Source organism: Grus americana, chromosome 18 (genome assembly GCF_028858705.1).
Source record: "Grus americana isolate bGruAme1 chromosome 18, bGruAme1.mat, whole genome shotgun sequence".
Lineage (NCBI taxonomy): Eukaryota > Metazoa > Chordata > Aves > Gruiformes > Gruidae > Grus > Grus americana.
Window position 1 is genome coordinate 1,498,486 of NC_072869.1, and position 22,880 is coordinate 1,521,365.

Sequence of the window (22,880 nt, forward strand, 5' to 3'; positions counted from 1 at the left end):
GGCAGCTCCAGGCCAGCTGTCCTGAGCCCCGGGCAGCTGGGGGGGAAACTGAGGCACTGGGCAGAGGTGGCAGTGTGGGGACGGTGGGAAGGGGACCGGGATGTGATGCCGGCTGGTGTCCCGCTGCCCTGCATACGCAGGCACACGTGAGCGGCTCCGTCGGCTCTCATCAATCACTGCCTGCCCACGCGGAGGTACCGAGGCCCCCGGTGTAGGGAAACCTTGATGAGTTTGACCATTAGCAGAAAGAAACCGCTGAGCTAATTTTAGCTGTGATAGCTAATTGCTTTTTGCGCTGCTGGGTGAGACGACAACCTGCAAGTCCTCGTCTGTAACCTTGAGCCCTCCTGGCTCCGTGCAGCAGCGATGCCTGAGTCCTGCCGGGGCAAGGAGCGGGGTGTGGATTCATTGGTGGGAGTGCTGGTCCCTGGAGGGGTTTCTCTGGGACACTCGGGTCCCTGTGCGAAGCCAGCATGGGTTGGGGTGCTGGGCGGGGTGCTGCTGCCCCTGGCTTGCAGGATGGGTGTCCCTTGTGCCTCCTGGGGAGCAGGGGTGTGCGTGTCATGGGGGGAGACTCGGGCTGTCCCCTGTGGCTGGGTCACCCTGGCCAGTGGGAGCCCCGGGCTGGGGATGGAGCCCCCAGCACTCAGCAGCATGGCTGTGTTCATGGCTCACAACAGGTTGAGGAAAGGAAATGCTATTTTTAGAGCCCCTTCATTGACCAGGGCGCGTGTGTCCACTCCTGGGTGTGTGAATCGCCCGAGCCAGAGGGCATTTCCCTGGGGCAAGAGCAGGGCTGGGGACCCACGTGCTCCCGTGTCCTGTGTCTGCAGGGCTGGTGGGCGCTTACCAGGATGGTTGGAAGAGCCTGTCCCTCTGTCCCCATCCTGCAGGGCATCCCCCCCAGCACATCCCAGCTCGCTGGCTGTGAGTGGCGGCTGGGTAAGGAAACCGGGCTGAATCTAGGGCACGGGCTAGGCATTAACTGGGGTTTTATGGGGTCATTTATGTTCCTTATTCCTTCCTGCCGGGAGCCTGCATCTCCCTGGTGGGGAGCAATCGAGTGCCGGGCTGTGCGGGTGGCCGTCCCTGGGGCTCAGCCTGTGCCTGTGGGTCTTGGTATGGTGGGATGCTCAGTGCTTCCCCTCCTCCTCCTCCTCCTCTTCCTCCTTGCCGGGGCTTGGACCACAGGGTCAGGCTGAGAGCTTCAGGGAGTGCGAAGGGGAGCGGATCCTGTATGGGTCTGGTATCCCCATCTCCCGGCGGTTCATGAAGGTCCGGCTGGGGCGGGAGCTGGGTGCGGACACGCTGCCGGATCCTGGCCCAGCGCGGGGCCGGGAGGGGTGGATGGAGGGGGCTGGGGTGCGGCAGACACAATAGCTCTGGTTTCAGCAACCCGCCTCCTGAATGCCTGAAAAACAGCTGATGGCCGTGAAGGGGGATGAAATGGGATTAGCTGCTGTTTCCAAAGGGAGCGCGTCCTGCCGAGCCGGACAATGCGCCCGCTGTGCCCCCGCTTCACGCCTTGGCTCGCTGGGGCCAGGGTGGTGCCTCCTGCCCTGGCTGTCCCTGGGGGGCCTTGGGGTCTGCCAAGCCCCCGGTGCTCCGGCGCTGGTGCTGCACAGGCTCCCGGGGTGCTTGCAGGGATGCTGGACGGGGCGGGGGGGGCTTCAGCCTGCCCCGCAGCAACCCAGAGGGGCCGTGGCTCAGCTTCTCTCCCCGCAGCAGCACCGAGCGGGTCCCCGGGGACCCTGTGCTGGGGTGGCAGGAGCTCGGGGCTGCCCCACACCAGCCAGCGGCAACGCTGGGTGCCCAGCCTGAAGCCCCGCAGCCAAAATGGAGATGCAAACCTCGTGGTGTGATGAGGGGCTTTGTGGGGTGGGTGGCTGCTGCCCCTGCACCCTTCTGGGGCTGGCCTGCGGTGGGTGGGTGCTGGAGATGGGGTGCGGGGGGGACCAGTGGCACGTTTTGGGGAGGGGGCTGCACGCGGCCCCAGCTGCAGCGCTGCTGGGGTGCGTGTGGTGCCGCGCTCGGTGGAGTGAATTGATGTTTATTTTGATAATGAGTTCTCAATGCATTCGCAAACTAATAAAATCAACTCATTAGGGTGGTATGTTTAATTCAGAGCTCTGCCGTTGGGAGAGCCCTCCCTGCTGGCTGAGCACCGGGAAGCGCTGAGCACCCGGCCTCTGCCCGCATGCACAGGGTGCAAGGGGAGGAAGGTGATGGGTGCCTTCGTCTCCCCGTTTTCTCCATTTTCCTTGCTTGCATGGTGGAAAGAAGGGCTGGGAGGGCAGCGGGGGGGGAGCTGAGCTGTGCAGCGGAGAGTGGAAACAAGGCACGTGCAGCGAGCGGGGACAATGAGCTGCCGGAGCGCTTCACCTGGGGCGGTGGTGGAGTCTCGCTCGCTTGGCTTCTCCCCATAAGCTTCACGTCAGGCTGGGCAGCGGCACTGGCTTTGCCGCTGGAATCGCTGGCCCGGCATCGCGGCATTGGCTGGAAAAGCACCTCCGGCTGGGAGAGCCACAAGTGTGTAAATAAATGCAATGACCAGAGTTCGCTTCTCTGCTCTGGAAATTCAGGGCTTGTCGTGGACGGCTGGGGGGGGCATTGCCAGGCTGCGAGTTATTCCCATCCCCCATCCGCGAACAGGGGCGGCTGGAAAGGAAAAGCTTTGGAAAAGGTTTTTTCCAAGGAAAACTCATGTTTGCTGTCATGCTACAGCTATTTATGTTACAAGTGAGCAATGCAATGACTAATTACTATTAGGAAAAAGGATGTCTGGACAACACCCCAGTAAATCGGCGAGTGCCCGGTGCCCGCTGGCTCGGGGCCGTGCCGTGGGGAAGGGGACCGCGGCTGCCAGCGCCTTCGTCCTGCTCGGCATGGAGGGGTGGGGAGCTGGTGAAGTGTTTTCCATCCTGCGGGGCTGGCGACTTCATTACGTCAGCGCCATGGGAAAGGCTGAGTGGGGTTTTTCTTGTGGTTTCTGTCTTCTGTTTTTCTTTCCCCGCTGTATTTTTTCGGTTGGGAAATGCTGCCTTGTCGAGATTCTTGCGGTGAGCCTGGAAAGCGGCTGTCCGTCTGTCTGCGAGGGCGGTTGCAGGGCGAGGGCTGCGCTGAGCATCCTCCGTGGCTGGGGGATGCAGGGGGCGGATGGAGCTTGGGGACGGTGGTGGGGGGGACACCCCTTGCAGAAGTGATGTCCCAGGTGCTGTTGGGTCTCCCACAGGGCAGGTCCGGTGGTGGCTTTGCTTTCCCAGCCCTCCTCAGCCATGGTGGCCCTGGGAGCCACCACAGCCCGGGGCCATGGTCGCCCTCCAGGAATACCTGGAGGATACACTTGACGTGTCCCACTGGGCCAAATCCAGCCCGGAACTGTGCTGGGCTGTTCCGGGTTTGTGTGCCCTCCATCCCACCCAGTGCTGGGACCACCCTGGGGTTGGGGTCCAAGGCTGATGGGACCCCCGCCTCGCAGCTGGGTGTGGAGCTGGTTCCTGCCAAACCCTCAGGGGGAAGCTCCGGTCCCGGCTGCGATGGGGCTGGGAAGGGCCAGGGTGGGGGGATGCGCGTTCACCCCTTCTCCTGCCCGGAGAGTGTCTGGCTGGTGACTGTGCGGGGTCCGGAGGCGATGTCCGTCCGTCCTTCCCCTCCTCACCGTCTTAGAGTTTCTCCTGGGGAAATCGGCCGCGGGGTCTGGCCCCTCTCTGGCAGAGCACTAATAGCGTTGAGTCACTCTCCGGGTGTCCATGACTCACAGCGGTGACCCAGATACGGTGGAGCTGCGTAAGCGCGGGGTCGGGAGGATTCGAAGGAGTTTGCTGGGGAAGGAGTTTTGGCCGGAGCCTGGAGCTCATTAAACATCCCCGGCTGGGGATGGGGCTGTGCGCTGCTGGGGGACGTGCTTGGCGGGGGGACAGGCTCGCTGCAGCCCGCGGTGATGTCCGGCTGTGCCAGCCGCGGCCGGGCAGTCCTGGGGATGTGCCCCTGGGCTGGGGGGGCTCCTGTCCCCCCAGGAGCATCCATGTGTGGCCCCTTTGCTGGGGGTGCCTTGCAGCTCCCCGCAGCTCCATGTGTTTGGGTTTGGAGCCCCGCGCTGGGGTCTGTGCCTTTGGGGCCAGGACCCTGGGGTCCGTGCGCTCAGGACCAGGCGTGGGGGTCCGTAGGAGCCGTGCGATGCTTCCGAGCACAAAGCTCTGCTTGTCACCGCTCCCCGTGCTCACGGGCTGGGAACACACAACGGTGCCGTGTGTGCACGTCTGTTTGGGGTTTCCCGTGAGGGGAAATGTTATTTTTTCCAGCCGGCACTGCTGGGCCGGGCAGGCAGAGGGGCTGGGTGTGCGAGGGCAGGCAGGGACGGGCAGGCACACAGCCCCGCTCTGTTCCCAGCCGCGCCGCCGGGCTGAATGACATGCTGTTCCCCGGCCAGGGCTGACGTCTCTCCCTTGGCTCCGGGAGCATCTCCGGTCTTACCTGGCCCACGTCAGCACCAGGGTGCACCCGGGCTGGGTACCCAGTGCCGCAGGGGCTGGGTGCTGAGGGCTGCTCTGGGCTGTGGTCCTTGGGGAGGAGCATGGGACCTGAGAAGGGATGAAGCTGGCACGGCCCCAGCTCTGCCGCAGTGGGCACAGTGGGGTCAGAGTCCAGGTTTGGGACCCTCCGATGGCCGGGGACACGTGCAGGGGGGGTCGCACAGTGTTTGGGGAAGGTGTTGCCAGGATGAGACCGCAAAGGGAGGTGGCTTCATCTCCAGCATCGCTGCTGGGAGAAAGGAGGTCCTGAGCAGGCACCGCGGTGCTGTTGAGCTCCGTGTCCCTTTTGCAAAGACCCCTTGTCCCGGGGGGAGCTGTGCTCAGCCCTCCCCGTGTCCCCCGGCCCTGGGGGGGTTTGGCCAGGCACGGCAGGGCTGCTGCCTCAGCCGATGGCCCGCTGAGCCCTCCGAGAGCCCGGCTGCGGAAGAGGAGCTTGTTATGGAGCCATCCTGCTTTTAATTAACAAATTAAAATCCTAGTTAACAATCCAGCCCTAGGGCTGTTGGAGGCTGGAAGAAGCTGGAGCGTTTGTTATGGAAACAGCAGTTAATTAACAAATAAATAAATAAGGATGGGCCTGGAGACAGATGCTGGAGGAGGAAGGGGAGATGGCAGCGTGTAGGGGCGTCCCACCGGCCTGGCGGGAGGCAGCGTGGGAGGAGGGCGTCCGTCCGTCCATCTGTCTGTCCTGGGGGGTGCCGTGGCCCCAACCGGCAGCGCCAACCCCGCTCAGAGCCGTTGGGTGCGAGGGGCTGGATCCTGCCTTGAGCTGGCTCTGCCATGGCAGATCTGACCTCGTGCCGTGCCGGGGCCACCTTGGTTGGGTTTGGGGGTCCCGGTCTCTGCCTGGGCTTTGCTGAGCGCCGCTGGCCCTGGAAATCGCACCCGCTGCCTCTTTCCCTGCCCCGAGGCCGGGAAGCGCCGCGGCAGAGCTCTGGCGGAGATGGATGAAGTATGACACCGGCAAAACTGCTGTGCATTTCGCAGGTGACACTGGTGCTGTGCCGGGGACTGCGCGAGGAGGTGGGGGACGTTGCTCGCTGGGCGACTCCGTGCATCCTTGGAGGCAGGGATGGCTGTGGTCCCTTCAGCATCTCCTTTGCCCCGGGCTGGGTCTGTGCAGGGGGGAGTTGGGCAGCTCCCCTGGGAGCCAGGGAGCGGGGTGCTGAGGCCGTGGCCCCCCCTGGGCCGTGCCGTGCCGTGCCCTGGCCAGCTTGCATTAACGCAGGGCTGTCACCGGGAGCCCCGAGCTGGTGCCTGCTGCCAGCGGGGATTATCGCTGCCTGTGGGTGCTGACGGGGCCGCGTGGGTGCTTGGGGTCACCGTGCTGTACCCCAAGGTGCTGTGGGTGCCCGGCCGGGCTGGTGCTGCCCGAGGTGCTGCGGTGTCACCCTGCCCATCTCGGTGCTGGCGCTGAGGACAGGGGTGGCTGTGGGGACCGATGAGGGGACGTGACCCTGCTGCCAGCCCACGCCAGGGCCCTGCGGGATTTTTGCACGGGGTGAGGAGGCGGCAGAGCCCACGTCCCTCCCGCAGCTTCACCTTTCCAAAGGCTTCAGGGAAGAAAAGCAGTTTAAAATCTGGCTCTGCAAATCCTGCCAGCGTCACACGGGCAGGAGCCGTGCTCAGCTGAGCAGCTCCTCCAGGTCTGCGTCTCTCTCAGCCTCCCACCTAATCCCGTTAACACACCTCTGCAATCGGTTTACGGCATGTAAGAACCTCAAATCTCCTCCGAGGGAAGTACGAGGGAACGGGGCAGCGGTGCTGGAGCCATGCGCTCTGCAGGTCCAGCCCGGCTCCTTGCTGGGGTGGCAGCACCAGGTCTGGCTCCCCTCCTTCACCAGACCCCTCTTGCCACGTGGGTGACGTGCACGCACGCTTGCACGCTTGCCAGAGTTGGCCCCGTGTCCCCAGGGCTCCCTCACCGCTGAGAAGACCTTTTCCTCTGCGAGGAAATGGCCACAGCAGTTGCACAATTGAGGGTTGAACGGAGATGAGAAGGTGCCCGGCTCCACCCGCGTCTCTCCGGGTGGGCAGGAGCCGTGGTCCAAGCCCACGGGGCAGCGTGCCCTTGGCTGGCAGCCCTCCCGCTGCCCGTGCCCCTTTGCCGTGGCAGGGCAGCAGGTCCCTGTGCTGAGGGCGGTCTGACGGGCTCAGCGTGAGGCATCGGAGCAGGGACGGATGCGTTTCAGCAGCAAGGTCGTTGCAGGGTGCGTGCCGGTGGCTGGAGGGTGTTGCGTGCCGGTGCCTCTCGGCTGCACCATCCTGCTCTGGCTCTTCCCCCGAGGGCTTCACCGGTGCCCGGTTGTGGGCAGGACGGGCACGGTGCTTGGCACAGCTCTGGGGTTTGCTGCTGGGGGGGTGCAGCCGTGGGGAGATGCTCCTGGGTGCTCTGAACGCAGGTGGTGCAGCTCTGCGCGACCTGCCGACGGCTCGAGGCCGCAGCCCCTCTTACGCGCAACAAAGACGGTTTTATTCCTGCGATCTCTCTGTGATTGGGGCCAAGCGAGGGAGGCTCTCCAGGCAGTTCTGCCTCGGTTAAAACCCCTCTTAGCTCTGCTCTGCAATCACTTTACAAGACGCAGCTCCTTTTCGGTGTGGCTCCTGGCTGCAGCCTCCGACATCTCTCTGCTGCTCAGGGCTTGGCTGGGACTGCGCCGCTCTGCGGGCGCTGAGCCGAAGCCCCCACGCCTGTCTCAGACCACTGGGGAGGCAGGGCTGCCTCTGCCAGGCAGGAAAACCGCAGCCAGCGCCGGGTTTGCTCAGTGGCAAAGGAGAGGGCTGTAATTAGCAGCCCCAGCATGGAGAAGCAGCAGCCGTAGGGCTCTGTTTTTGGGGTCCCCCCCCTCTGTCCCGGTTCACGTTTGCTGCCTGGGAACCCCACGGGGCTGGGGAACTGCTGCAGCTCGGACGGGGCTGGAGGGGAGGGCTGGGGCTGGGGTCTGCTGCAGCCCAGCGGGTCTCCCAGGGACGGATCGGAGCTGTGGCCGGGATGGATGGTGACGTGCCTGGGGCAGGGGCTGCCCTGGGCTGGCATCGCCCAGGACACGTGTGTGGGTCATCATCATCATCATCATCATCATCCGGGGGGTGCACCTGCCCTCTGGGTGCGCTGGGAATGCACTGTGTGGATGGGGAGAAGGGAAACTTGGTAGGGCGAGACTGGGGGTACTGGGGGGGCTGATGCTCTCCAGTGTGCCGCGGTGAGCAAAGCACCTTGAGCTTGCAGGTCCAAGAGCATCACTCTTGGCTGACCCACTGGAGAAGCTGTGCCATGGCCGTGCCGCCGTCCCGTGCCCCCAGCCCTGGCAGGAGGATTTCCCACCGTTGCTCTCACAGCCTCGTGCCCCCAGAGAGCACCGAGCCCCCTGGCCCGGGCCGTGACCTCTAGATAATAATGCAAGAAGGCGAGTGCCGTCCGGGGGGGGCTGTGGATAACGGCTGAGAAATGGAGCATGGCTTTTGGGAGCCACCTCTGTGGTTAGCGTGCCGGGCCCCTCTCCCTCCCTCTCGACCGAGGCGGTGCTGCCGGGCCGGCACGGGCACAGGCACCGGCGGGGAGGAGGAGAATGGAGCAAAGCTGCCGAGTCCACCGGAGCATTGGAAATTGCATTTCACGGCCGGGCGGATTGGGATACCAACCCCAGCACCACGCGCTGGGTGCTCAGAGAGGAGATAAGATTTGATTAAGAAGGCCGCTATTAATTTATGGCAAGTACACTCACGATAGCGGAGAGGTTGCTTTAATTAATAGCCAGAAGGAGAGTTTTAAAGCTCTTGGTCTCAGTGGGGGGAGAAGGGGCAGGAGGGGAAACGCAGGGAAGGAAGGGAACAAAGTAAGTTGCGAGGTTTAATGGACACATCTGCAATTATAAGTCTTTTTCTTAGGAAGAAGGAAAAAAAAAACCCCACATTAAAAGACACAGCATGGGTGGGGGTCCGTGGGGTGGCCTGGCTGAACTGTAGGGCTGAGATGGGCAGGATTGTGCCGGGGGCCTTTGGCACCGTTCCGTGTGCCAGTGGGGACCAGGGCTGCCCCGTGGCCACCAGCCCAGCCTGGGGGGAGCAGGGGTGTCCCCCGTGGCTGACCCTCTGCTCCCGGCCAGCCACTTCCACCGGGCTCAGGACCGAGGGTGGATGCTGGGATGGATACTGGCTTCCGTGGGCGATGGGCTGGGGAGGATGGAGCCGTCCTGCCCCGCTGCCGGCCCTGTGCGAGCTCCAGGGAGGCTGCAGCGTGTGGCCGGGACTGGAGCCCCCCCCCCCCGGCTGCCCCCTTCCCCACGGCACCAGGGGAGGTGGGGACACTCATGTCCCTGTGCCACCCGGTCCTGGTGCAAGCGGGAAGAGGAGTCCCTCAGCCCCCAGCCGTGTCCCTGCGCTGCGGCTCATAGCCGTGCTGCTTCGGGGGTCTGGAGGGACCCCTCCCTGGGTGCGGGGCTGGGGGTCCCGGCAGAGTGGGGCTGGTGCTGCATGAAGGGTGTCTTCCCCCATGGCGTCTGGTGCGGCAGCGCTGCCTTTCATCTGTGATTCGAGCGAGCCGAGCCGAACACCGTGCCATGCCGTGCCTCCCTTCGGTCACGCGCAGCTCTTCCCACAGGGCCGCGCCACTGCCACGCTTCACCGGGGGCATTTGCGTGAGCCGGGTGGATTGGAGAGCAGTGAAGGTGCTTTGGCACAGCGCCTCGGCACGCTGCCACCGGGCACCGAAACCCTTTGCTGGTGGGTTTTGCTGACAAACCTGCATTTGCTGGGCGGTGAGATGAAAGCTGGGCTCTGCCGGGAGCCCCGTGGTGGTGGGGTGTCACGGCATGGCCACGCTCAGGGCTCCGATGTCCCCGCGGGTGAGTGGTGCTGCGTGGGTGCAGGATGTGAGCTGCGATCCCTGCTCCCACCGGTGCTTCTCCATTGCCGTTCGGCTGGGTTTGGCACTTTCCCTGCTACCCCTTCTCCAAATAAGAAGCCGGCATCAAGTCACTGCGGGAGAGAGGGGGAACCGAAGGGGCTGTGCTCTGCCGGAGGACGGCACGGGCACCGGGGCATGGCTCTGTGCTGGCGCTGCCACGCACGGCCAGGAGCTGCCGTCTGCCTGCGGAGCAGATGGGTGCTGGCAAGCGGGGACCGCGCATGCGGTGAATTTTGGGGGGTAGTGACTCAGGTTACTTCGTGCCCGCTCAAGTGCTGGGAGAGGGACGAGTGGGGCTCACCGAGGATGCCCGCACCATCCTGACCCTGTGCTTGGCTTTGTCCTTGGCACCCCCCGGACGCCTGGGTCCCTGCTCGGCAGCGTGTCGTGCGCCGTGGCTCTCCAGGTGCCGGGAGCGTTCGGCATTTCAGTTCTGTGTTTGCTTTTTATTAAGGGGATGAGGCCTCGTCTCGGGAATACTAATGGCTCCGGCAGCGGAGGAGAGCGCTGCTAATCCCCCTGCACCTGCTGGCCACCCGCCCTGCCTGGCCACTGTCACCGCCCCGGGAGGGGACCGTGTTGGGGGACACCGGGTGCCATGCTGGGGCGTTGCAGCGGTTCCCGTCCCCGCAGCGGAGCCGTGCCCACAGGGACGTGTGCCATTTAATCAGCCCGATGACTTTACCAACAGCCACTGAAAAATTGATGCCTCCCAACCGCACGCTGGCGTCCGACAAGCAGAAAATGTAACTTAGCCAAGGGACGGCTCTGCGGGCAGCGGCACGGCCCCGGGGCTTTCCCCGTCCCCGGCCAGGTCCCTGGGCAAAGGGCCACCCAGCCAGGGTGGCCGCAGAGGGGATGGGGTCTGTCCCCGGGGACAGCGTGCCCTGGCCAGGACGGGTCCCTGGGCAATCTCTCATTGCACCCGGCCAGGGCTGTCACCCCACCGGGGTGCTGCGTCTGGGGGGCCATGGGGTGCCCTGGTGATGTTAACCCCTTCCCTGCCATGTGCAGTCCCCCCCCAGCCTCCCCCCACCCCCAGATGTGGAGCGGCTGCTGCGGCGCCGGGGAACTGCGCCGCGAATATGTTACACAAATGAATAATAAAAACAAAGGAAAATTACCCTCTTTATTGAAACTCGTTTTATGAATAAAACAATTATTCTGGTAATTGAAAAAATGTGTCGTTAAATTAAATGCAGTGGTTCCTATTAAAATTTTAGTGGATTTCTTCTTCTCTGTTTCTCTTTCCCCCTTTTTCCTTCCCTCCCTCCCTCCCTGCCTCCGCTAGCGGCTAAAGGCTGGTAATTATAGCAGAGGGTTTCGCTTTCTCTTTATTGTTTTTTAATCTCTTCGTGCTGCGGAGCGCCAGCGATAGTCTGATGCAGAAGAGATTTAGCTCCATCTCCTCGTGCTGGGGGGTGCACCGGGGGCCGGAGCGGGAGCACGGGGCTGCTCGGCAGCAGGGTCAGCCGCTGTGCCGGCGCTCCCGGCAGGATGCCATCCTGCTTTTCTGGGCAGCGATGTCCTGGGAGGGATGGAGGAGCCCTGCAAAGCCTGGGGGACCGGGGATGCAGCTCTGTCCCCCCTCCCGTGGTCGCAGTGGGGTGCGGACAGCAGAGCGGTCCCTTTCCAGGGCTGCCCCTTTGCACTGGCCACATCCTGGCTGGACCGCAGAGGGGCCGGTGAGGAAGGAGGGAGGTGCTCGTGTTATTTCCTCGGGTGTTGGTGCGGGGTGGCTGAGGTGATGGGCAGGGTGCTGGGTACCGGTACCCGCTGTTGGTTGGGCTCTGTTGGGTGCTTGTAGCCCACGGGGCAGGCGGGCCAGGTTCAGGGCATCCCACCGGCACCGGCAGGCACCCGTCCCGTTATGGCTGCCCGGCGCATCCCGCTGTTTCTCACCCTGATTCCTGTCACTTAGCAGCAGCGGGTGCTGGGCTGATCAGCGTCTGGTTGGCGAGCTGGGGAGGGGAGAGGCTGGGTGTCCCCGAGGGGCAGCGGGCTGGTGACCCTGTGCTGAGCCGGCACTGAACCCAGGCGTGGCGGGGGGCCGTGGTCCCCCCTGCCGTCCCTGTGCCGGTGCTCGTGCAAGGCTTCCCCGGCAAGGGTGGGAGAAGGACCCGGGTGTCCCGTGAGCTGCTGGTCCTGTGCGGGTGGCTGGGGACAGGTGACAGTGGGGCAGAGCCATGGGGACCCGGTGCCCCTATTCCCATCTTGTCTCTGCTTGCCGGGGTTCACCCAGCACGGGGGGGATCTCCCCCTCCTCCCCGCCGCCAGCAGCTGCCCGGCAGAGCCCTGCCCTTGGCAGGCATTCCGGGATTCCTCCGGGCTTACAACTCCCTGTCCCTTCCCATCAAGAGGGATTTGAAGCCGGGGAGAGGGGGCTTAGTTCCCAGCTCGCCCATTATGCCGGGAATTAGGATCCATTACTGCTCTTTTGGCGAGACCGGGGCCCCCGGCCCCTACGTCTGCACCCCCTCCCCGGCACTAATGCACCGGGCTCAGACCCAGCTCCCGGCGGTCCTTGTGTAAATACAGTGCAGGGGCAAAGATTTTGATCCCATTAGGCAGGATTAGTGCCTTGCGAGGCCCTGGCATTAAAATGTCATCGGCGGTGGAGGGAGAGCGCCGCGGTCGTCCCCATTCCTGTCCCCCTTCCCTGTTGCCAGTGCTTGGCATCCCATTTATCCCACCCATCGCCCCTGGCAGCTCGGCTGGAGCGGCTCAGCCCGGAGGCAGCGTCCTCGGCAGGGCTCAGCCCCCGGGGCCACCGGTGCTGTGGGGGCCGCGCGGGCAGGACGGGGAGGCACGGTGTGGTGGCACCTCTCCGTGCAGAGGGGACCGTGCTGGGCTGTCATAGCTGGCACGGCATGGCACGGCACGGCACCCAGCCGGTGGCCCCGGGGAGCTCAGCACCGGCCCGTGCTGCCGGCAGATGTGCAGATGTTCTTGGGGACGCCTCTCGCTGCCGCCTGTGTTTGGAAAGTGATGAATTTCTGCACCAACTAATTAGTCTCTAATTAGCAAGTGGAGTGTAAACAGTCACAACAGATGGGGGAGAGGCGGAATTAGCAGTAACGACCCTTCGTTTGGGGGGGACGTGGTTGTTATGCACCGGGAGACATCCCGCCGGGTCTGGGACTGGGGGAATCGCAGCCCCCATCCGTGCTGGCTCTGTAGCGGGGCGGTGAGGTGGTGGGCACCCCTCTGCACCCCAGATTTGGTGGTGCCATGGCCTGTGCTGCTGCCAGCCCCCCCAGCCTGCTGGGAGCAGAGCTGAGATGCCACGTGCTGCCGGCATGCCGGGGAGCAGAGGGAAACTGAGGCAGGGGGGGCTGCAGGAGGGGCTGGGGTGCGAGGGGCTGCAGGGCTGCTCAGCACCAGGACCCCGCACCCTTCTCCCCTCGGAGCTGCGGCACATTGTGCTGGAGGTGGGAGCTGGCACGGGCGGCTGCCGGGAAGCTGGTGGGCAGGTGAACACGGGAACAGCCTGTCCCGTTCCTGGAGGCCTCCGGGGACATCGGCACCAGACCAGCCGTGTTCCCCTCCCCGAGTTCCTCCGCTCCTGCTGCTGCCCCTGGCCCCAGCGCTGGGCTGGGGTCCCCGGTGGGGTGCGGGGGTCCCGGATGGCTGCCCCTTGGCGCAGCCGGAGCTGGTCCGGCTCAGCCACCCCAGGGGAGCGCAGCCAGAGCTCGGTGCCGCCTTCACCCCCTGCAAGGGATGCCCGGTGCACCCAGGACCCCCAGCTGTCCCCTGCCCACGGCTGGGGTGGGTTTGGCATTCCCAGGGGAGCAGAGGAGCCGGTCGGGGGGGGGGACAGGGGAGCTGCTCTGTCCAAGGCGGTTGCCGTGACCTTCGCGGGTGGATAACGATCGCACGATCAATAGTGGAATTAGGAGCTGCCTCTCCTCCTCTGTGCCATTTTTCACCCCTTAATGCAGAACAGATGGCTCGGGCGCTTCAAAGCGAGATGAGCCTTAGCTGCTTAAAATCAAATTAGGATGTATGCAAACAGCGTGTGGGCCCAGGGCAAGGTGTGCCAGGAGCACCCAGCCTCCAAACGCCTCCCAAACAGCGGGTGCTGGGCTCAGTGTATGTGGGGGTGCACTGAACACGCCAGGTCTCAGTCCCGCTGTGCCGGCAGCACAGCCCTGCACCCGGCTCTCTGGTGCAGCCCCTGCGTGCGTGGGCAACGCCGGTGCCTGGGGACCAGCCCGTTTTGCCGTGGGTCCTCACTGCAGCGATGCATCAGCTGCATCTAGCCCAGCCGGACCCCTGGCTCATTTACTGGTTTCGTGCATGAGGTGCTTGGCCCCAGAGCCAGCGTCTGGTTGTGCTACGGCCCCAGCTGGGGGCTGCGGTAATCCCAGAGTCTCCAGCCTGATGTGGGCGAAGCCCTGGCATTGCAGGTCAAGCTCCTGGCACGCCGCAGTGGGAAAACGTGCGCACACCCCCGCGCATGCACGCGCAGAGGTGGCACACACCGTGCACAGGCACAGATCCTGCGCCTGGACGTTCCCACGCCCCAGCAGCACGTGTGTGCCTCGCTCCTTGGGCATCCCGAAAGCCGCAGCGCGGTTGCCGCAGGACTGCCACGAGCTCTCCGCACCGGGGAACCGTGCGGCTGCGGGCCAGGCTTGCAGCCAGCAGCCCTTGGTGCCAAACCCCGCAGCCGGGGCACCGAGCTGCCATGGGCCCCCCACTGCCCCTGTGGCATCTGGCGCTTGCTGGGGAGCGGGAGCTGGGCTGCTGTGAGTTTTGGCCCCGGTGCCCCACGCCTGCTTTGTGGGGCGCCCCGATGCCCGGATCCAGCCCGGACCTGGGGCAGGGACACCACGGCGAGGGCTGCCCGCACCGGCCAGTGCTGCTGAAGGTCAGAGAGGAGGATTAAATTAAGGAGCCGTGAGCTGCTCCTTCCCTGCCTAATGACTTGCCTGGCATTCAGCATCGCTGTGCCTGCCCCGGGGACAGACAGGACGGGGCAGCCGGGTAAAATTCAGCAGGGCATTTCCACGTGGGTGCAGCAAGGAGGCACCCCAGGGTGTGCAGCAGCTGAGCCCCACCAGCGAGGAGAGGAGAGGGACCCACAGTTGCAGGTCTGGCGGTCTCTGGGTGCCTCTGAGCCCCTGCAAACTCATGACACCCCTGTAGGGCAGTGGAGCACCGGGGCAGGCTGAGCCCGCGGGCACGGGCAATGCTTGGTGTCGGCTCGCGGTGCGGAGAGCCACGGCAGGAATTCAGCTTCCGCACACAAGAAAGCAAAGCCCTACCCCAAAGAAAAAACCCAAAGCCGTGATTGAAAGCGCACTTGAAAGCTGCTGGGGAATATGAATGTGTCTTTGAAGTAAAAGGGCTTCCATTTGTTAAGCAGAAAATGGAGCTGTGTGTTTCGATTTATAGTTTTACTTAGCAAATAAAACAGGAGAGGAGGAAGTGTTTATGTCTCGCTCTGCTCCCAGCCCCTCCGCCCCCTTCACCCCCCGAGTTAAAAGCTCAGTGCTTCTGAAACGCTACAAAGGCAGCCGGGAATAACGCAAAGCAAGCAGCTTAGATAAACCCTAGATGGGCTAAGCTCTTGTCGATAGGCTTGTGAAATGGCGCGGGGGGGGGGAAATGGCCAGCGGAGGGGTCTGGGGGCCCCGGCTGGGACAGGGGGACGGGGAGGTGGCCACCAGCACCCCCCCGCCCACGTGCCCACGTGCTGTTGGGTTAGGGTTGTGCCCGTGCTGCAGCGGTCCTGCTGCCGTGGGGCTGGCACGCTACGGGACCGGGCACGTCTCTCAGCCCTTTCCCTCCTCTCTCTGCAGACGACGTCTCCCCGTACTTCAAGACGGAGCCGGTGCGGAGCCAGGTCCACCTGGAGGGGAACCGCCTGGTGCTGACGTGCATGGCGGAGGGCAGCTGGCCCCTCGAGTTCAAGTGGCTGCACAACAGCCAGGAGCTGACCAAGTTCTCCCTGGAGTACCGGTGAGTCCCCCGCCTGGCACGCCAGTCCCTGCCGGCAGCCACCGCGGCACAGCGGGCACCGCCGGTCCCCCTGCGAGGGGGATGCTGTGCCAGGGAGGCAGCGGTGCCAGGAGCTGCCGCCCCTGTTTGCAGAGCAAACGGTGGATTTAAGCAGGTCAACATCGGGGAGGAGGCGTTCGCACGAGCGGGATTAACGCTGGGCCGCAGATCGTGGCCGGCTCGTGGCTCCCCGAGAATGGCCCGACCGGGGGGAAGGAGCAAGGAAGGGTGGTGCGAGGGATTGATCCAGGTTTGGGCATCCGGCCCTGTGCACCAGCTAATCCTGCCGCAGAGCGGCCGGTCCCGCGTCACAACCTGCTTGGAGCTCGCCTTTAAATCAAGCCGGGCACCTCTCGCCATCTCTTCTGTGTGCGTGTGTCATCCTCTCTGTTTTAATCAATAATTCAGCCCGAGACAAGCCGTTCCCCATTTAAAGGCATTGAATCCAAAGGCTTCGTGTTGCTGTAGCAACGTGGGGCTGCTCCGGGATGCCAGGAACGCAGACGATGTGGCTGGGTGACATCCCCTCCCCGGCACCGTGTGCCGTGCGGGGTGCCGGGTCCCCTCCCCAGCACGGTGCCGTGCCGGGTGCTGGAGCAGTGGCCATCCTTGGGGACCCTGCGGGCTGTTCCCCACTAAGCCGTGGTGGGTGCAGCTCTGTGATGCCCCCGATGCCCCAGGCTCGGTGCTGGGTGTTTGCACCAGTGCTGGGTGCCCGCTGGGACGGGTCCCTTGTCCCTAGCCCCAGTGTGGAAGCTCAGAGACCTGTTGAGCCCCACGATTCCCACAGCTCCTGTTGGCTGCAGCAGGAACGATGCAAAATGTCAGCCCCTACGTGGGATTGTGGGGACGGTGGTGACAGCAGGGTGGGGGGACACAGAGCCCGTGCAGGGGCTCCTCCCGGGCAGCTGCACGGCGCTGGGGCAGAGCCACCCGGTCCCCATCAGGACCCCGACCTCGCGCTCTGCCCCGTCCTCGGAGCAGGTCGAGGCGCCTGTGGGGCACCTCCAAACCCAGCACAGGGACTCCTGGCTTCCTTTCCCGGCTCTGCCCCTGGGTTTGCTCCGTGCCTCGGTTTACCCTTCTGTGGGAAAGGGGCCAGCCCTTGTGTCTCTGCTCTGGGATGCCCGGCAGCTCTGGAGCCCCACGTCCCCACACCAAGGTGACTCCCTTTCCCCTGGCCCCGACTCCCGCCTCCGCCTCCAGCATCCAGCCAGAAAGGATTAAGGAAGGAAGTGAGAAAATAAACAAACACATGGGGAAAACCCAAACAAACCCAGCCAGCTAATGAAGCAAACAGCCTCTATGCAAATCACTGCCTGGCTTTAACCCGTCCTCTCCCCGGCGAGGACGCAACCTGCTGGCATCAGCTTCGTTCTGTGCGGTGCGTGCTGCCGGTCCCCGGGTCTCTGCGGGGATTTAATGTGTCGAGATGAGAGTTTGGACATCTTGCCTGGAATTGAAGGCTGCTGGTGAGGAAGGTGAAGTACCAAAATTAGTTATGATAGGCAGAAATTGAATTTTAATAGAGATGTCGGTGGCATGGAGCCAGCCTGCTCAGGCAGTGGGAAGGTAGTAATTAAAAGTTAACGAGTTTAGAAACAGAGTAATCCTTGGAGAGGGGAGGGCTGGTGCTGATGGTCAGGGAGGCTCAGGGATGCTCCTGTCCATGCAGGGGCCAGGAACGGCTGTGGGAGCACGGGCAGCGTGGGTGGGGGATGCGGGGTGCAGCCAGTCCCCCCCAGCTCGGGGCTGGCACGTGTCCCCTGGCGTGTCCCCGCTCAGGGGGCAGCAGGGACCTGCCCGGGGGCCTGGCTGTGCCCACGGCAGGATGCACCGTGCTCTGCAGCAGGGCCGTGTGCTTTGGGGAGCCCGTGCCCTGGGGAGCAGCCGGACTCAGTGGCATCACCTCGCAGTTCCCAGCCGGGACGATGTGTCACTGAGCGTTTCGGCCTTGGCATCCTCACCGCTCCTCCCCGACCCCTCTCCCACAGCAGGGCATCCCGCCAGCACTGCCGGCTGCTGTCGTCCTTGTGCATTTTAACCATTTTTCTGGGAGCTGGGGCTCACGCCCCCTTGGCCCCGTGCTCCCCATGAACTGCTCTGGCTCATCCTCATCTGTTGGTCGGCCGAGCTCACGCTGCGTTTTAAGGAAAGGAGCCGCTCTCCGAGTTTGGCAGCGTGTTTCCATGGCGACCGCCCTTTCCTTCCCGCAGCGATTCAGCCGCCAGCTTGCCACCGGATCGGCTTGTTGGCGTGCGGTGAAGGGCAGGTGGGGAGCGGGCTCGGCAGGTCCCCAGCCATGGGCTGGCGAGGGCCAAGGCAGTCCTGCTGCGTGCAGGTGGAGCCGACCCCTCGGGAGCATCCCGGGGGACCGCAGGGGGATCGGGGACCAGCTTGGCTCCATATGCATGCGGAGCCATCCTCCCTCGGGAGCATCCCTGGGGATCGAGTGTGATCAGGGATCACGGAGGGATTGGGGACCAGCCTGGCTCTGTGTGTGCATGGAGCCTTACCCCCTCGGGAGCATCCCTGGGGACGCTGGGAATTGGGGACCAGCCTGGCTCTGTGCGCGCGTGGAGCTGTCCTCCCTCGGGAGCATCCCTGGGGACCGCAGGGGATCGGGGACCAGCCTGCCTTCACCCACTTGCTGCCTCCGTTGCCCACGTGGGGGGTGTGGAGACAGCTCTCCCGTGGGTCCCCAGCTGCCTCCCACGCCTGGGACCCCACAGCAAAGCCTTGTCCCCTCCGATGCCTGTTGTGACCTTCATTGAGGTGACAGCAGGGCGGGCGGTGGAGGCTTGCTGGCACGCTCCGCTCCCGTGCCCTGGCACGCCGGCACTGCGCTCTCCAGGGCCAGCTCTCTTTTTCCATGCATAATCTCGCCGGTGCCGGGCTCTCCTGCGAGCTCTCCAGAGCCTGACTTCTTCTCGTACGAAGAATCATAACATGCAAATCAGACAGCTTGATGTCTTTAATGAAATCCTCGGAAGAAAAGCGTTTCTCTGGTGAATTGAGGATATTTATTTCTCATACAAGAAATTTAACATGCAGATTAGTTGGGTCTGGTAATTTATCACATGAGATTGTCCTATTAAGGGTTGCATCGAGTCCTGCTGCCTTCGGAAATTACCTTACACATAGATTACCTCTGGACAGACTCCCATCCGTAGAGATGCATCTTCTATCCACTAAATCAGCCCTCTCGCCTCTCCCCACGTCCCTCCGCAGCTGGTGCGGGAGCCCAACAGCTACTAAAGGATCCCCCACCTCTTCCCAAGAGCCCAGATTCCCTTTGCCGGGAGCTCGGAGCCCGGGAAAGTGTGATTACATCTCCGGCGCTTGCTGGCTTTGCCGCCGTGGTGCTCACTGTGCCTCCCCCCAGCAAAACGGGGTTGGCACGACTGAGCCTCCCGGTGCTCCCCTGGGCTTCCCGGGCACCGTGCAGCCCCACGGCCCCTCGCCAGACCCCGGGAGCCCCGGGGTTGGTTTTCCAGCACGTGGTGCCTTCTACCCACCCCCATCTGCTACCATGCGTGGGGAGGGTTGGCAGGAGCTGCCCCCCATGCGCTCACCGAGGAGGGGCAGATTTGGGACTGTTTCGACCCCCTGTCCCGCTGGGTTGGGGTGTTTTGGGGTGCGCATCCCCCAGGGACGCGGGAAACACGGCGCGCTGCGCACGCGGGGTCCCGCCAAGCCTTTATGGCCTTTTGAGGACCCAAGTGTTTGATACCTGTACTTTGTCCCCAAATTATGTAAAAGATGGAGCCAGGACTCTCTAAAAACACAGATCTGGGGGCAAACGGGGTGTTTCACCCCCAGCTCCCTGCTGGGACCCCGACCTGTGCTGCTGCTCGCCGGGAGCACGTCCCTGCTCTGACCAGCTCTTTGCCAGCCCAGGTGTGAAGCACAGCCCTCTCCCCTGGGGAGCTAATTGCCATTCGATAATATAATTAATGGGAGCTGATGGGCATCAGGGGGGTTGCAGCCAGGCCAAGCGGGAGCCCAGTGGTGAGCTCCTGGTGCCTGCGGCTCCAGCCTGCCCGGCTTCACGTGCGGCACCGCTGCGTGGCAGCGTGGGCTGCTCCTGGCAAAGCCCCCGGGAGCGCGGGTGAGGCAGCGCCGAGCGGGTAATGGGCAGCGCCGCGTGGGCTTTGCTGGTGATGCCTGTACTGCGATGCCTCCTGCCTTTCCCCGTGCCTTGTTTGGCTTTGAGGGGGGCACGGGGGGTTGGTGTGAGCAAGCGGCGGCAATCGCCGGGTGCCGGGCTGGCAGGAGGCACGAGGGGGGAAAGGCGATGGAGGGGATCTCCTTGCTGGGACCTTACGTGGGCTCAGGCAGCCGCGGGAAGGAGACCGGCGGGGGGGGTCTCAGACCCAAAGGTGCCACCTGAGCTGGGCAGCGGCCGTGGCCGAGCTCCCGGTGAGGGACGCGCCGGGGCCCTCTGGATGCCGTAACATGGATCGAGGCTCGTGCGCTCGCTCCCCTCTCTGCTCCGCAGGAAGTCGGCAGATTAATACGTGGGCATTAATTATTAACTGGCTCATTGTTCTGGCAGGGCCAATTGAGGCGGCGATTTACGGGGCTGCCGGCACCCGTGAAATTCCCCTGACCAAAGGAAAACACTTCTGGCAAGCAGAGAGGGAACAGCTCCAGCCACGTGTGTCAAAACAGAGCCCTTTCCAATCAGGAGCTAATTGAGATCCAATAATACAGTTAACAGGGGCTGATGAAATACCGGGGGGGTTATTTAAAAACATTGAGCGGCAGCCCAGCGCCGCGGCTGGGTGCGGTGGAGGTGCTGGGACACGCGGCTCAGATGCTGGGAGTCGTTAAACCTTTGCTAAGTGTGTTTTAGTGCTCACTTGACGTTTCATTATCATACAGTAACTATTCAAATACATGTCCCCTCTAGAATTAATTAGTCGTTATACAGGATATTAATCAAAGGGGACCGTGCCAATGTGCTTATATCCAAAATCCGATCCAGCTGTTGATGTTACTGGGCGGCATTGGAAGAACCAGGCAGATTTCTGCACTCTTGTGGCTTTCAATATGATGGATCAAATCCTTTGGCTGATGCTTTTCCCGGCCCCTCTCCACCCCCTCAATCTAATAATAATTCGGCAGCGTCAGCCCCGCGCTTCTCAGCAACCCTACCATAACAGAACCGCGAGCATCAGCCAAGGCTGGGGCATTGCTCTGCCGGAGCGCAGGGGCCTCGCGGCGCCGTGAGCAACCCTACAATAACAAGGCGGCGCGTGCAGCACGGCGTGCCGAGCGTGTCGGTGGTGCCGGTGCCTTGCCAGGGTTGCGCGGCGAGGTGGGGTTCCGGCCGATGGCAGCGCTGTGTCGTGCCCTGCCCCACCGCGGTGGAGCTGCTGGGCGGATGGATGGGGAGGTCGTCGTTCCCGACGTGCAGCCCATCCGTCTGTCAGATCGATCCGGTGCGAGAGCCTCCTGCCAGCCGGCTGCCTCTGCAAACCCGCTGGTCCCCCGGCGTGGGGCTTCTGGCTCCGGCCCCGCTCCTGACCCCGGGGCTGAGAGTGGCACAGCCGCTTCCTGACCGTGCCTGGAGACCGCCGCCGTTTTCCATCAGCGCATTTTTTTGAAACGCGGGTCAGTCCTCGCTTCGGAAGTGCTTTTCCCCGCAGACGATGCCCTGTCAACCTCTGTCTTTAAAAACAACCCAAACGAGCCCCTGAAACAGCGGCATCAGCAGCAAGGGCTGCGCCAGGAGCACGGCCAGACCTCTGTCCTGGCTCGAGCGGTGCAAAACGTGCTGCCGGGTGGGCAGAGCGGCCTGGCTGGGGCAGTGCCCGTGGGCACCGGCGGGCAGGATCAGCTCCAAGAGCCGCTTGCTTGGATGGCACGGTGGAGCCAGGAGCTCCTGGCCACGGAGCAGCGGCCGTGGCTTGTGGCAGCTCCCGTTGCTCAAACTGGGGGGGGCTGCACGGGGTGCTTCGCCCCTCCACCTCCTCCTGCCCGCAGCGCTGTCCCCTGCGAGGGGGTGAAATCGGGGACCGTCCCCTTACAGCCAGGCTGATGGGGGACGGAAATCAAAATCAGAGCGATCTTGGATGAAAGCCTCCGCGGAAGCCAAGCGGCAGAGAACAAAGTCTCTGCTCGTATTTGGTTAATGACTGCGGGCCAGGCTGCGCCCGGGAATTGATTTCCTTTCTCCGGGCTATTTTCAGCCGCTTAGGTGTGTGCAAAAGCTCCGCTCCTTAATAGCTCCTCCCGTGCCGCAGGATGAGGCCCCGTTAACTGGGGCTGCAGGGGTGTCCCCACTGGGGGGGCGAAGGCCGCCCGTGCCCACGGAGGTGTCCCGGCTCCCAGCGCGTGGGGAGAAGGTGCTGCAGTGGGGCTGTGCATCAGTGGGTGCTTCGCGCGTGGGTGCACGTGAGCCCCAAGGGTGGGGGTGGTTTGGGTCCCGCAGGTTGGCTCAGGGGCTGCGCCGGGGGCTTTGCACCCCCCTTCCCAGGACAAGGGTCCGGAGAGGGTGCGCGGCGAGGATGTGGCGGGGGGGTGCACAGGGGGGGCTGTCTGTGGGGACCACGCGTGCCCCTCCACTGCTGAGCGGGCAGGTGAGCGTCAGCGAGTGTCCGTCTGTCCGTCCGTGTGCGTGTTCAGGAGTCACGGTGTGTGCGTGTGATTTATTCACGAGGACACCGCAAGGAGAGCAGCCCCATTATTCCTGGTATCCGCATCAGTCCCTGACAGCTCCGTGGAATTGAAATATCTTATTTAAAGCCTCTGGGGATCATTTTTAAATATCAGCCACGACACTCAAGGACTCATTCCCAAAGGGCATCCTGCGGGGACGGGCGACCCCCGGCACGCCACGTGGGTGGGTGGGTGTCAGCAGGTTTGATGCCAGCCCCGCTGTGCCCATCCCAGCTCGGTGGTGCCACCGGGTGAGGCGGGAGCCCCGTGTCCCCAGCACCGTCTCCTGCACAGGGGAGGGTGGGCACAGGGGCCCGTCACGCTTCCCGGCAGAGGGGACGTGCTCCTCGTGTCTTATGAAAGTTTAATTTACGCTCAGTTATCAAAAGAACAAACAAAGCTCTGCCGAAACAGCCCACGGCATGTTTTAATACAAGATTAGATTTTGGGCAAGGAGTGTTGAGCTTGCTTATTTATTCCCTTTCTGCTTTATCTCGGAGCACTCCCAGTCGGGGAAGGCGATGCCGCGGTGCCTGCCCGTCCCCCCCCAGGGTCGCCAGCCTGCAGGGCCGGCGTGGAGGAGTCCAGCCCGTTTGGGGGGGATGGAGCCGCAGCGCCTGCATCCCTCCCGGGGCTGGGGACTGCTCGGGCAGGGCTGGTGGCGGTGGGGTCCGGCTTGGGGACCGGGGCGATGCTCGGGAGCGGTGGACGAGTCGAGACATGGTTATTTCCTTTATCTGCTTATCAGCTGCTGGCGGCTGATAAGAGCA

General features: G+C 63.7%; 1 protein-coding gene across 2 annotated transcripts in view; it reads left to right on the top strand.

Moving 5' to 3' along the window:
* The window catches only part of SDK2 (sidekick cell adhesion molecule 2), a 51,223-nt gene that overhangs the window by 5,946 nt on the left and 22,397 nt on the right, over window positions 1-22,880 (top strand). Inside the window, exon 2 of one of the 2 annotated variants that reach the window (XM_054846477.1) lies at window positions 15,246-15,405. In XM_054846477.1, the coding sequence (XP_054702452.1) occupies window positions 15,246-15,405 (160 nt within the window). Of the gene's footprint in view, window positions 1-15,245; window positions 15,406-16,821; window positions 16,926-22,880 lie in introns of those variants that run through there. The other variant, XM_054846478.1, reaches the window with a different exon arrangement.